Source organism: Danio rerio, chromosome 17 (genome assembly GCF_049306965.1).
Source record: "Danio rerio strain Tuebingen ecotype United States chromosome 17, GRCz12tu, whole genome shotgun sequence".
In the NCBI taxonomy this organism is placed as follows: Eukaryota; Metazoa; Chordata; class Actinopteri; order Cypriniformes; family Danionidae; genus Danio; species Danio rerio.
In genome coordinates this window covers 41,614,455-41,627,927 of record NC_133192.1, presented here as the reverse complement: position 1 = coordinate 41,627,927, position 13,473 = coordinate 41,614,455, and the positions used below count along the sequence as shown (strand labels likewise).

The 13,473-nt window shown below is 34.6% G+C and overlaps 1 protein-coding gene across 1 annotated transcript; it reads right to left on the bottom strand.

The window, feature by feature from the left end:
- Positions 1-1,326: 1,326 nt before the first annotated feature.
- si:dkey-229e3.2 lies at positions 1,327-13,291 on the bottom strand. The gene is made up of 6 exons (XM_700969.8): positions 13,138-13,291; positions 11,139-11,637; positions 9,705-9,862; positions 6,859-7,000; positions 6,664-6,732; positions 1,327-3,789 (listed from the first exon to the last, which is right to left on the bottom strand). The coding sequence occupies exons 2-6, from the start codon at positions 11,352-11,354 to the stop codon at positions 3,682-3,684; spliced, it is 693 nt and encodes a 230-aa protein (XP_706061.1). The 5' UTR covers positions 11,355-11,637; positions 13,138-13,291; the 3' UTR covers positions 1,327-3,681.
- Positions 13,292-13,473: the final 182 nt, after the last annotated feature.

Here is a 13,473-nt window from a genome sequence, read left to right as displayed (position 1 = left end):
GGTGTGTATAATCAGTGAGCTCTCTCTGTTTCACACTTCATTGCGGTGAAGGCTTTGAGCATGAGAACGGAAGTTGTAAATGTACCTTTTGTGACCTTTAACAGTTTTTGAACTTCCCATTTGTTCAGCAGAGCTGCTTCTGTTTTGTGTTTGAACTCAAGCAGACTGAATGACAGGAAGTGTGGCAGAGTCAGTGTACGTTTGAGCACCAGGAGAGTCACATAAAGCTAATTGTTTTAAGTCATTGGAAAAGTATCTGATTGCAAATTCAACCAGGCATCCAAAAAGATTAAAGGGCACCTATTTGGCCCCTTTTTTAGGATTTAAGATAAGTCTTTTGTGTCTCATGAATGTGTCTGTAATATCTCAGCTCAGAATACCCATTAGATTATTAATGATATCTTTCAGAACATTACAATTTCCAGCTCTAAACACTATGTAGTTGTTTTTGTTGCCTGTGCCTTTAATGTTAGTTCTCCTCGCCCACCGTTCCCAAGTGCCTGTCAGTGTAACGGGGAGTGACACACAACAGAAGTTTGGATCTAAATGCAGGTTTAATCAGTGGCCAGGAAAGCAATGGTCAATACAGGTGCAAACAGATATTTGAAGACAATCCAGAATCGTAGTCAAAGTAACAGGCGAGTGGTCAGAAGGCAGGCGGCAGACTAAGACGAAAAGGCTAACAAGGATAGGGTCAAAACACAAGAAAACAAGACTAGGAAAATGTTAGGGATGGCTGACGTGAAACTGACGTTTTGACACAGTGTCGAGATCCCGAAGCGCAAGTGTTTTGAAACACTGCACCGAAGCATGATCCGAAACAACCAGGTCACGTGACTACAGTGTTTCTAAACACTTGGTCACGTGACTAAAGCGATTCAAAGCATTGATAATTTCAGAGGCGTTTCAAGACCCGGAGAATCTGCATTTGACTGACATGACCAACACAAGTTTCTGTCTTGTATGGCCTAGTGGACCGTGCGTGTGCACGCTGGTACTGTGGTTCAAATTAATTTTGGGTTTGAATCCCGACTAGTACAAATACTCCAAAATCATGATTTTATGTATTTTAATCATGTTACTGTTTTATGGTGTAGTCTAGATAGGATACAGCTGCGGATACACCATCAATTTAGCATCATTTTTGTAACACAGTAAAACAATAATTAATATTTTTACAGTACTGTGATGGGTTTAGGTTTTGGATAGACGTTAATAAAATACAACGGGAAATTTAATTAATAATATAAATATTTATTGTTAACTTCTGGCCACAACTGTATCTGATCTAGCAACAACCCTGTTTTATGAACAAAACAATACAAATGTATTTACAAGGTGTTTATTTGGATGTCAGAGCAATGTTGAAACAAAACAATACAAGAACAGAGCATTACCAACTGGTATTAAAGCATTTCAAAATAATTGTATCAGTCTGGATTCGAGCCCATTATTCTCACATGGTGGTCACGAACTCGAAACGCTCGACTAAACCATTTGCAGATTCAAAGCTACAAAGTGGGGTTTCATACCTCAATTTGCTCAACTGTTCTTTGCTGAAGCGGTTTCAGTAAAATACAAATAAAATGACCTCAAGGTGTCACCGTAGAGTGGTGTTTCGAAACGTTTTGAAGCTTCGACACATTTGCTTCGATGGTTTCAGTGTTTCATGAAGCCTCGCTTTGCCCACCACTAGAAAATGCATTGTAGTGTTACTATACAGATAACAAGACTCGACAATGTGAATGAGTGTGTGTGCTGCTTAAATAGTGTGTGTAATCAGTCTTTGACAATCCTCAGGTGGTGCGAGTGTAATCAGTCTAAATGAGGAAGCAGGTGTGTGTGGGCGAAGTGCATGTATGCAGTTGTAGTCCATAAACTGGCGGATTTGTAGTTAGAATGAGAGATAATGTTTTTCAGCGACCTCTGGTGGTTAGAGGTTGCTGGTGATTGTGACAGACAGAGTGTGTCTCAATCTCTGCCTTGGGTGCGTCTGATAAACAGCACAGAGACAGACATGAGGGAAGCAGATCACAAGTAACGTTTGTAAGAAATACACCAGTATGAATCGTCCCAATGGTTATTTAATGTATTCATTGTAGAGTTAATTCAAGCCTTTCTGCATTGATGAGTCGCACACAATGTCGTTACAAAGTTCACACGCATACAAACAGCGTGCACATTTAACTTTGCACTATTTTTGCATGGCAAATGTGACAGGATACACGGCAATATCCCCTGATTTAAGTCCACAAACCAGGTTTGAAGTGTCTTCTTTTATAATTGTACTGACATGCAACTGTGGTAAAGTAAAGATGGTAAAATCGATGTAATTTATTACAAACATGCACTGTTTTAAAAAACGTTTTAAACACTGCAAACTGTACAGATCTTTTAATGTCAGTTGCTTTGTGCATGTCCTGTCTCGTTGATATGATTATACACGTTACTACAGAGACATGTTAATACATGTCTGTCAATCGAATCGGTGGGCAGGGAAGCTGCACTTCTACGTCACTTTGGGCCTCAAAATTCGAGGGATTTGGATCCTATTTAACATCAGGAAATAAAAAACAAAAAAACAAAGAATCTTACTGTCTTTTTATTACTTCAATATGGCTGTGGACACACTATACCTACACACAGTTCTATCCAAAGATGATTTTCATCATAGGTGCCCTTTAAATTAGTTAACAAAAAAAGTGGAAATGTCTGCGTACAACAACATTGTCAAAATGGTCTCATTTTACACAGATCTGCAAAAACAATGCTAAAAATGCTTTATTAGGTGTGCCACATTGTAAAGAAGTAATACATATCAGATACTGCAAGCATATCATTTTCAAAAACCTGTCCTTCAAAGGCTTGCATTTTCAGTTTTCTTCATTTTGTCACGTCCGTTATGTTGTCAAAAATGGTATTAAGTTAGCTCTACATTGAAATTAGCCATATGAGACTTCAGGTCTTGTATAAATAAAAAATATATATATTTTTTAGACTCCTTCACAATTTATAAACAAGTTGAATAATTGCCATGCCGCAATAATATTGTTAAAGGGCTTGCATTTTTTATTACATTTGAGTAACTGTCTTAATCTTTGTTTTAAAAGGCAAATATCTCTAAAACAATTCAATCTGTATAATCATGTATTTAAATATCTCCAATATATTATTAACATAATATACATTCAAACGTTTCCGTTCATAGTTTCAATTTCTCAGGTCACAACAAAATAGTGCATGCAGGCAGCAGCAGCAGCAAGCTTCTTCATTGTCTTATCATTAGGCATTTGTTAGTTCTGTTCTATTAGTGGCAAAGTGTGTTTGTCAAGTAACATTTCCCTCCTGAGCTTGTGTGCGTAGCGATACAATCCAGTGTGTTTTTCAAGCATGTTTGTAACAGGTTTACCTGGATTTATTTGTACTTGTTTGCATATACATTAAAGAAAGCAGGGACTGTATGTTATGTTTGGTAAAGAGACCAAAACATAAAATTCAGTCCTTTTAACCTGTATGATTTTCCTAGAAATGTTGATGATTATACTAAAAACTCTTGACAGTGACAGAAAGTTTATGTGTGGCTTATTTTATTTTAATTTTTTTTTACTAGAAATTCAGTCTTTTGAGTGTAACAGTGTGACTCCTGTGTGTGTGTGTGTGTGTGTGTGTGTGTGAAGTTAATTACTGCAGAGGATCATTGTTGTGCTTGTTCAGGTTCATGTTAAGCCAGTGACGTGAGACCTGATAAAAGAATCCTGGAGCATTACGGCAGTTTGATGATGGCATCAGCTAAAAAACAAAAAAACAAACAATTGTTGTCGATAAATTGTCAAAAAATAAAATAAAAAATCAGCATGGCTGACTTTATTCTTTGAATCAAGTGAAGAATTGATTGAAAAGACGAAGAAAGGATTGAATGAATGAAGGTAGGAAGAATTAATTGAATGAAGAATGAATTACATACATGAAGGAAGGAAAAATTGAATTAAGGAAGGATTGAAGAATTGAAGGAAGAATTGAATAAATGAAGGAAGAATTGAATAAATGAAGGAAGGATTTAATATAGAATTGAATAAATGAAGGAAGGAAGAATTTAATAAATGAAGGAAGAATTGAATAAATGAAGGAAGGATTTAATATAGAATTGAATAGATGAAGGAAGGAAGAATTTAATAAATGAAGGAAGCATTGAATCAATGAAGGAAGGATTGAATGAAGAATTGAATTAATGAAGGAAGGGTTTAATAAATGATGGAAGAATTGCATAAATGAAGGAAGGATTGAATGAATGAAGGAATAAAAGGTTTGAATGAAGGACAAAAGGAAGGATTGAATTAATGAAGGAAGGTTTGAATGAAGGATTGAATGAATGAAGGATTAAATTAATGAATGAAGAATTGCATAAATGAAGGAAAGATTGAATGAATGAATGAATGAATGAATGAATGAAGGAAGAAAGGAAAGAAGGAAGGAGACATTGCATAAATGAAGGAAAGATTGAATATATAATTGAATAAATGAAGGAAGAATTTAGTAAATGAAGAAAGTATTAAATAAAGAATTTAATAAATGAAGGAAGGATTGAATGAAGGGTTAAATGAATGAATGAAGGAAGAATTGCATAAATGAAGGAAGGATTGAATGAATGAAGGAAGGATTGAATGAAGGATTGAATAAATGAAGGATTAAATTAATGAATGAAGAATTGCATAAATGAAGGAAAGATTGAATGAATGAATGAAGGAAAGAAGGAAGGAGAAATTGCATAAATGAAGGAAAGATTAAATATATAATTGAATAAATGAAGAAAGGATTGAATCAATGAAGGAAGGATTGAATGAAGAATTTAATAAATGAAGGAAGGAAGGATTGAATGAAGGAAGGGTTAAATGAATGAATGAAGAAAGAATTGCATAAATAAAGGAAGGATTGAATGAATGAAGGAATAAATGATTGAATGAAGGACAAAAGGAAGGATTGAATTAATCAAGAAAGGATTGAATGAAGGATTGAATAAATGAAGGATTAAATTAATGAATGAAGAATTGCATAAATGAAGGAAAGATTGAATGAATGAATGAAGGAAGGAAGGAAGGAAGGAAAGGAGAAATTGCATAAATGAAGGAAAGATTGAATATATAATTGAATAAATGAAGGAAGGAAGAATTTAATAAATGAAGGAAGGATTAAATGAAGAATTTAATGAATGAAAGAAGGGTTAAATGAATGAATGAAGGAAGAATTGCATAATTGAAGGAAGGATTGAATGAAGGACGAAAGGAAGGATTGAATTAATAAAGGAAAGATTGAATGAAGGATTGAATAAATAAAGGATTAAATTAATGAATGAAGAATTGCATAAATGAAGGAAAGATTGAATGAATGAATGAATGAATGAATGAAGGAAGGAAGGAAGGAAGGAAGGAAGGAAGGAAGGAAGGAAAGAAGGAAGGAAGAAGGGAAGGACGGAAGAAAGAATTGCGTGAAGGAAGGAAAGATTGAATGAAGGATGGAAGGAAGGACTGAATAATTGAATGAAGGATTAATTAAATAAATAAAAGAAGGATTAAATGAAGGATTGCATGACTGAAGGAAAGATTGGAATGAAGGAAGGATGAATTGAATAAATGAAGGAAAGACTGAATGAAGGATTGCATGAATGAAGGAATAAAGGATTGAATGGAGAAATGAATGAATGAAAAAGGTAAGAACTGAATAAATGAAGGAGGGATTGAATGAATGAAGGAAGGATTGAATGAAGAAAAAAAGGAAGGAAGAATGAAAGAAAGAAGGATTGAATGAATGAATGAATGAATGAATGAATGAATGAAGGAAGGAAGGAAGGAAGGATTAAAGGAAAGACTGCATGAACAAAGGAAGGTAGGAAAGAAGGGATGTATGTATGGATGCTCACAAACACAAAACATTGCCAAAAGGTTTGGGCCATCTGCCTTTACATGCACATAAACTTTAATGACATCAAAGGCCATGTCCACACATATATGGGTATTTTTATAAAGTTTCCCCTTAAAATAATCTCTATCCACAAGAAAACTCAATAACACACGATGATGCATTTTAAGGGCACGTCGAACCAACAGGAAGCGATAAAAGCCTTTTATGCCACGTTCACAGCAAATGCGGAGTTAAGAACGACAATGAATATGCATTTGCCTCAATCTTCTGTGTTTGGAGTAAACCCATCTGTGTTTGGGCAATAAGAATAATAATAAAAAAAAAATTTAAAAAAAAAACTGACATCAAGGAAGAAAGTCCAGTTGTAGTGTATACACACCCACACTTTCTTATATGGACTTTCTTATAATGGACTTTCTTATAATCTTCACCCTGAGCTGAGATTTCGGAAAGTTTCAGTTTCAGTCAACTGAATGCATTTTAGTGTGGATAAACATCCAAATCGCATGGGGAAAAAATGATTTTGAAAATACCCATGTTCGTGTGGCCAGGGCCTAAATCTTAAACCACAGGGTTAAAAATAGAGTTTCCTCACCCTGTGTAGTTACTAGAGCTTCAACTATGAAAAATCTGAAAATCCTGTATTGTGAACTGGGCATCAGTAGAAGCAATGAATGGAATACCTCAACTCAATGATTTGGAGAGGGGTCCCAAAACTTTTGGCATACACATAAATTACACACCAACCTTAGTTTGAATAAGCGCACCGGGACGGTCTTCCTGTACCTCTAGTTCAAGATCTCGAAGAGTGTTGGTCTGACACAAAAGAAGGTTGCTTTATTAAAACACCACAAGAGTCTGAATATGTAGCAACACACCTCTTTTTTTAACAGGCCACATAAAATATGATTTATATAATGTCTTTAGTCAGTCTTTACCCACCTGTGCATGAGTGTTTGCGTCAGGCTGTCTGAGCTGCAGTGTTTTTAGCAGTGCTTCCTGGGAGTGTAGTTTGGGTTTGGGACCTGACAATCTTAGCATTTTTGACCCAGACTGTAAATGACACCAGAAACTTGCAGCTTCACTGATGGAGAAAAGAGAGACTTTTCAAAATCACAGACACTCCATCGAAACTGCATGAGTCTAGTTCACAGATGACAAAATAAACCACATTTCACTGTGCCAAATTACTGTCGATACATTAAGAAGTCATGCTCTTAAAAATGTATTCTGTCGTTGGTTTTATAGTGTAGTAAAACTAATACCATCATTCAGTTTAAAGACTTAATATAATAGAATTTAATGTCTCAGTCAGCGATATTTTAGTATGATTAACATGCAATTATATGGTTTTATTTTTATTTATTTTCAATTTGTTTTCACTTTAGTTTTTGTTATTTTTATTTGTCACTTATATAACTAACATGCATATGATCATTATATTTTTATTGAGTAGTCTTAGCTATTTTAGAACTTAACACTGAGAAAGATAATTGGCTAAAATTGTTTCCTTTGGTGATGCGGTAGTGCAGTAGGTAGTGCAGTCGCCTCACAGCAAGAAGGTCCCTGGTTTGAGTATTAGCTGGGTCAGTTGGCGTTTCTGTGTGGAGTTGGCAGTTTACATTCTCCGGGTGCTCCGGTTTCCCCCACAGCCCAAAGACATGTGGTACAGGTGAATTGGGTAAGCTAAACTGTCTGTAGTGTAGGAGTTTAAATGAGTGTGTTTGGATGTTTCCCAGAGATGGGTTGCAGCTTGAAGGGCATCCGCTGCATAAAACGTGCTGGATAAGTTGGCGGATCATTCAGTTGTGGCGACCCTGGATTATTAAAGGGACTAAGCCGAAAAGATAATGAATGAATCAATGTATTTCTTTTACATAATTTGAAAGTCATCTGAACATACCTTGACAAAAAAATCTGATATAAAGCTTTAACAAAAATACTTTTTCTACTAATACTACTACTACTGATAATAATAATAATAATGATAATAATAATAATAATAATAATAATAATAATAATAATAATCATGATATTTGGCAGGTTCTAAAAGAATTTAACCAGCTGTATTTATGATTTAAATATGTACCTTGTGGGAGTCTATCATTTATTATGTATATGTGTATATATAAATGTTCTAAATACTATTTCAACTCATGTTACTGTTTGATATACTGTACATTCTATCTGTTTCTTGGAGGTATACTCCATAGATTCTGTTTTAAAGAGCCCATATTATGGGTTTTTGAAAATGCCCTTCCATGTAGCGTGTAACAGATCTAAGTGAAGTGAAATTTCCTTTCTTAGGCTTAAATCTGTTAGTGTACATTGTTTAAAACTGTTGATTCATCTATAAAAGAGTCGACTCATAGTACTTCAAACAAGTCGTCTTGATAACGAGTCATTAGGTGTTTCGCCATGACGTTATAACGAAACCAAGTTATTCACGTGCACTCGCAAACCTGGGAGATTTGAAACCTGCGGCCCCGCCCTCTAACACAGAAACACACACACAAACACACACACACAAACATGCCGGTTGATTGAAGTCACACTGCAGATGGATATTATTGAGTCTCTACCCAAAGATGAAACCTCAGCATTAGCCCAGCCTTGAGCAGTTGGAAACTACTGGAAACTTCTGGAAACTACATGCTACAAAGAAGACTTCATTGCCTGTTTGTTAAAGGAAGAATCAGTAAAGTGTACGTGCGATTAAAGTTGTTGCCTCGTTTACTCTAGCTTGCAAATGTATTTAGTTGTGATTTGTTACTTGTAACCCCGTGTACTGTATCAGGTTAACTCGCTATATTCTCATGTCGCATGCAAAGCTACGTTAAAAACGCGACGCATGCCGCTTTGTTTACGTTCCTTGGAGGAGGGTAATATGTGTGTGTGTGTGTGTGTGTGTGTGTGTGTGTGCGCGCGCGTTGTCATCCGGAGGAGGGTTATATGTCTGTCTGTCTGTGTGTGTGTGTGCGTTGTCATCCGGAGGAGGGTTATGTGTGTGCGTGTGTGCGCGTGTGTGCGTACATTGTCGTCTGGAGGAGGGTTATGTGTGTGCGTGTGTGTGTGTGTGTGAGTGTGTGCGCGCGTATACGTACGTTGTCGTCCGGAGGAGGATTGTGTGTCTGTGTGTGTGCGCGGACGAGGGCAATGTGTGTATGTTTGTGTGTGTCTGTGAAAAGAGCAGAGTGTGACAAGCTTGGAGATCTCATCGCCAGTTCTTGGAGTTTTTGCTCAATAAAATAGGTAGTCGTCTGTATTTTCAAGTTCATCGTCTGTATTTACATTCACCCACTGGCAGCTAAAATCCACGCCTTACACTATGAAGCGTGTATGCACTGTGAATACTTTTATAATGTTGATTAGCCGCTGGGCATTTCACTCTGTCTCGCGCTGAAGGCAGTCAGTGTCGACCAATCGCAACAGGCTGTCAGCGGTCCAATCAGCGCAGATTAGCTTCGCGCTAAGGAGGGGTTTGGGAACAAATGAATCACTGGACGGTTCATATGGGAGTCGCTGGGATAATTAGGTAAAAATAAATGCAGATTATGAGACCATGAAAATATTTTTTGACCTTGCATGCATATTAGACTGTTGTTGGAGACCCTTACAACCAAGATATGACCCTATTTCATGTATAACATGGGCTCTTTAAAATATTATTTATTTATCTGCAATGAAAGAAATTCATCTATTCTCTATTTTTAAATGTTATATTTAGCAATGCTTTACAGCAACTAAGAATGATGCTAATCTGACAGTGAAGACTTCTAGACTTGTACCTTGTTATTGCAGCAGACTGAGAGAGCATGTCTGTGGTGTGTTCTGGCAGCAGGGATAGTGTGGGAATTTCCATCACAACAGGATCTTTTTCTGCCTTCTCAACTTGAAAGCAGTTGTTAAAAACGAACCAGGGGTTTACCTCATCACCATTATCAGCCTGTAAAACCACAGCGTTAAATATCACAATAACAACAAGCAGAGGCGTCACTTCCTATATAGTTAAAAAAACAAACTATATATTTCAAAATATACAAAAAAAATGAAAATAAATTACATTTTAAATAAAATAATAGAAGTTTGTCAATAATAAATAAATATACATACTAATGAAGTCCAAATTTGTAGCTCTCCTGTAAAATTGTAATTCTTTTTTCAAATATCTCCCAAGAGCCATTTAATGGAGACAATTTTAACACCCTTTTAACCATAATAGTTATAATAATTTCTAATGACTAATTTATTTTTCTTTGCTAGGATGACAGTACATTATATTTTTCTAGTTATTTTCCAAGGTACTAGTATTCAGCTTAAAGTGCAATTTAAAGGCTTAACTAAGGTAATTAGGTTAGTCCGGGCCGTTAAGTTAATTAGACAAGTCATTGAACAACAGTGGTTTGTTCTGTAGCAAATCAAAAATATATCTTAAGAGGACTAATAATAATTTACTTTACTTTTATTTTTTTTTTAATAACACAGATTTAATTTCAGCCAAACTTAAACAAGAAATTCTCTAAAAATGTCTTGTTAAAGAACTAAATTCTCTAAAAGAAATAAAAAAGTACAATAAAAATACTTAGAAAACTACTTGCATCGATAAACAAAGAATAGAAAGAAGAAAAAAAATCACAGGAGGACTAATAATTTTGCCTTCAACTAACTTTCTATATTTATATTTCACATTATATAATAAAATGTTTGATATCTAAAACATTTCATCTTTAACCTTTTATTATAAATAATTGACACATTATCAGAAATGTCTCTATCAGAAATGCATTTTCTTGACCCTGAAACACACATTTACATATGTTAGTATATGGTGTTTTAGCCTAAAAGATAAACTATATTTTAACTGTGTGTGCATTACAGTTTTTCGCAGTCGCTTACATTTCTATCAGGTGAATCTTGACTTTTTCTAATGAAGGTGCTTCTGAAAGGAGATTTGACTGTCTTATCCGTACACAATGACATAAGGACTTATCATTCTGGTGACACTGACCCCTTCACTGACAAAAAAAGTCATGAACTAAGGATTTTAGGCAAGAGACTGGCTTTTGCAGGTAATCCATGGTGTTTTGTTATTTGTACATGTTGTTCTGATAAATTAACTAACAGTTCAAATTTAAACTCTGATCTGAGAAATGCACCAAAGCCCCTGAGAAAAACTGTTAATAATAAACCACAGAACAAAAATGCAAAACTACACAACATACATTTTCATGACGGCTGAAAGTTCCTGTTTCCGCCAAAGGCATTGTTGAAAAGTCCTCCTTCCCGGTGTTATCATGAAATCCAGCCCAGTCTGAAAACTCATTGTTATTTTTCTGGGTTTCTGTCCAGTCTGCAGAGCTAAATGAGGCCCAGTTGTCAAACCCTTCACAACTCTGAAACCCATCTTCTTCATAGCGGTCCAACACACACTCTCCCATTACACACAACAACGTAATGCAGTCAAACCTCAGGGCCCGTTACTCTTCTGTCTACATCTATTTGTTCTTTTAAGCTGCAGCTGATTCAGCAGGAGTCGATATGCCTCTGTAATGACCTAAATTCTGTTGTTGTCGTCTGTGTAGTTTGTTCTCTGCTGTCCCAAAGGAGGCAGTGATTGTGATCCCATTGTGTTTCAGAGGCAGATTTGAGGACACGCGCTTCCTTTTTAAACAAATTTCCTCCACTGCTTGGCTTCAATGTTTAGGGACAAGGCCAAAGAATCTGAAAAGTGAAACAAATTGATAATGCCTGCAGGACATAACTGTACTTTTTATTTATAGAAGTCAAGTTTAAAATTTAAATGAACATTTGAAACAATACCAGTCAAAAGTGTGGGGGCAGTTTATTTTTTATTCTGTTGATCGAGGTGGCATTTATTAAAAGTAAAAAAAAAAAAGAATTGTTAAACATTTTAAAAAATATAATAATAAAAAATAAATAACTGCTTTATTATTGTATGTAGTTTCTAATTAAATTATCATTCCAGTCATTATTGCTTTTATTACTATTACCATTAATAATAATAATGATAATAAAGAAAAATAAATTACTATTACATAATATATATATATATATATATATATATATATATATATATATATATATAAATATATATATATATATATATATATATAAACATACACAAATTGTTTGACTTTACATTTCATGTGTTCCTTGGAATAAATGTCCTTTTCTAAATACACTATTACAATTTAATATTCCCTATCTTGTGTGTCATGTGACAATAACCGTTTCAAGGTATACCACAGTTTGGAAAACCGCTAAAATTTTCTGCTTCACGATTACTAAGATATGTGTACGATTTTTTTATTAAGTTTTATTTTTTAGTTTTTTAGGACAACAGTATCTCCTGCAGAAAACATATCCAAAGATGCCGTTTAAATTGTAAAGAAATATATTTTTTAGACAAATGAAGACAGCAGAATTATTTAGCCTTACATGTTTATAGCTCAAGAATATTTTAAATGTACAATACCGTGAAACTGTGATATTTTTATTCAAGGTTATCATACTGTCATAATCTTATACCGGCCCATGCCTAGTGTCAAACAAACAAATAAATAGGCTAAAGTAAAACAAAACACATTTTATGGATATTCAATATACTTACATATTATATATTTAAAATACTACTTTAAGATGTTGTTGGTGTCAAATCATAATTACTTTCACCCTTTCCAAATTCATGCTCAATATGTAAAACAAATTCTGTTTCAACTATTTTGTTATATTTATTATTTTAACACCATGTCAGCAACTATTATCTACCTTCAAAATATTTTAACCAATAAGTTACATCTATATACATTTGTTATAATCATTATACTTTGTAAACGTAAAAAAAGAATATATATATATATATATATATATATATATATATATATAAAAAACATCAACAATGCGTTCTTAATGATCTATTTCTATAAATCAAAGAAAATCTTTCTTTCCATAACAATATTAATTCCTGTGTTGGTCGATAGACAGGAGTGGGTCTCTTGAGTCATAAGAGACTACAAAATATTGTCTGTTAAGACAAATATATGATCATAAATCTGTCAAGTATCGACAGTTGTGTCGTTTAAAGCAAAGTACAGTAGAGGTGAGATTAAAAGATGATCAGGTAAATACATGTTTGTCAAACACTCGTTAAGCCGCGTATAACAAAGTAACACGCCAATAAAAGGACAATATTTCACTTACCTCATAAACGAAGAGCAACAGGTAAATTAAATAGTTTGAAAGCTGATTATAGATTATCCACGTCGCGCTTCCGCAATTTTCTGCCGACGGTCTGACGTTATATAAACAGGAGAAGCAAGCAATGCAAGTACCTGTGCTGTACCTCGGACAACACGCCCAAGACCAGCACGTGCTTGTCGTTTTGACTACAAAAATCTCGCGAGATTATGGGATATGTAAGGCGATTGACAAAATAGCAAGCATACAATGTAAATTTAACGACATAAGGATTTTCTGGGTGGATGTGAAAAATTTTCTTAGAAGGAAAAAAAAATATTGTATTCAAGTTACATAATT

Bases quoted from the DNA above. Each gene is read 5' to 3' on its own strand.
- si:dkey-229e3.2 (XM_700969.8), bottom strand. From the start codon at position 11,354: ATGGGAGAGTGTGTGTTGGACCGCTATGAAGAAGATGGGTTTCAGAGT. The intron at 9,863-11,138 runs GTATGTTGTGTA...GTGGTTTTACAG, and splicing joins CTTTCAGCCGTCATGAAAAT to GCTGATAATGGTGATGAGGT. The intron at 6,733-6,858 runs GTGGGTAAAGAC...CTTTTGTGTCAG, and splicing joins ACGCAAACACTCATGCACAG to ACCAACACTCTTCGAGATCT.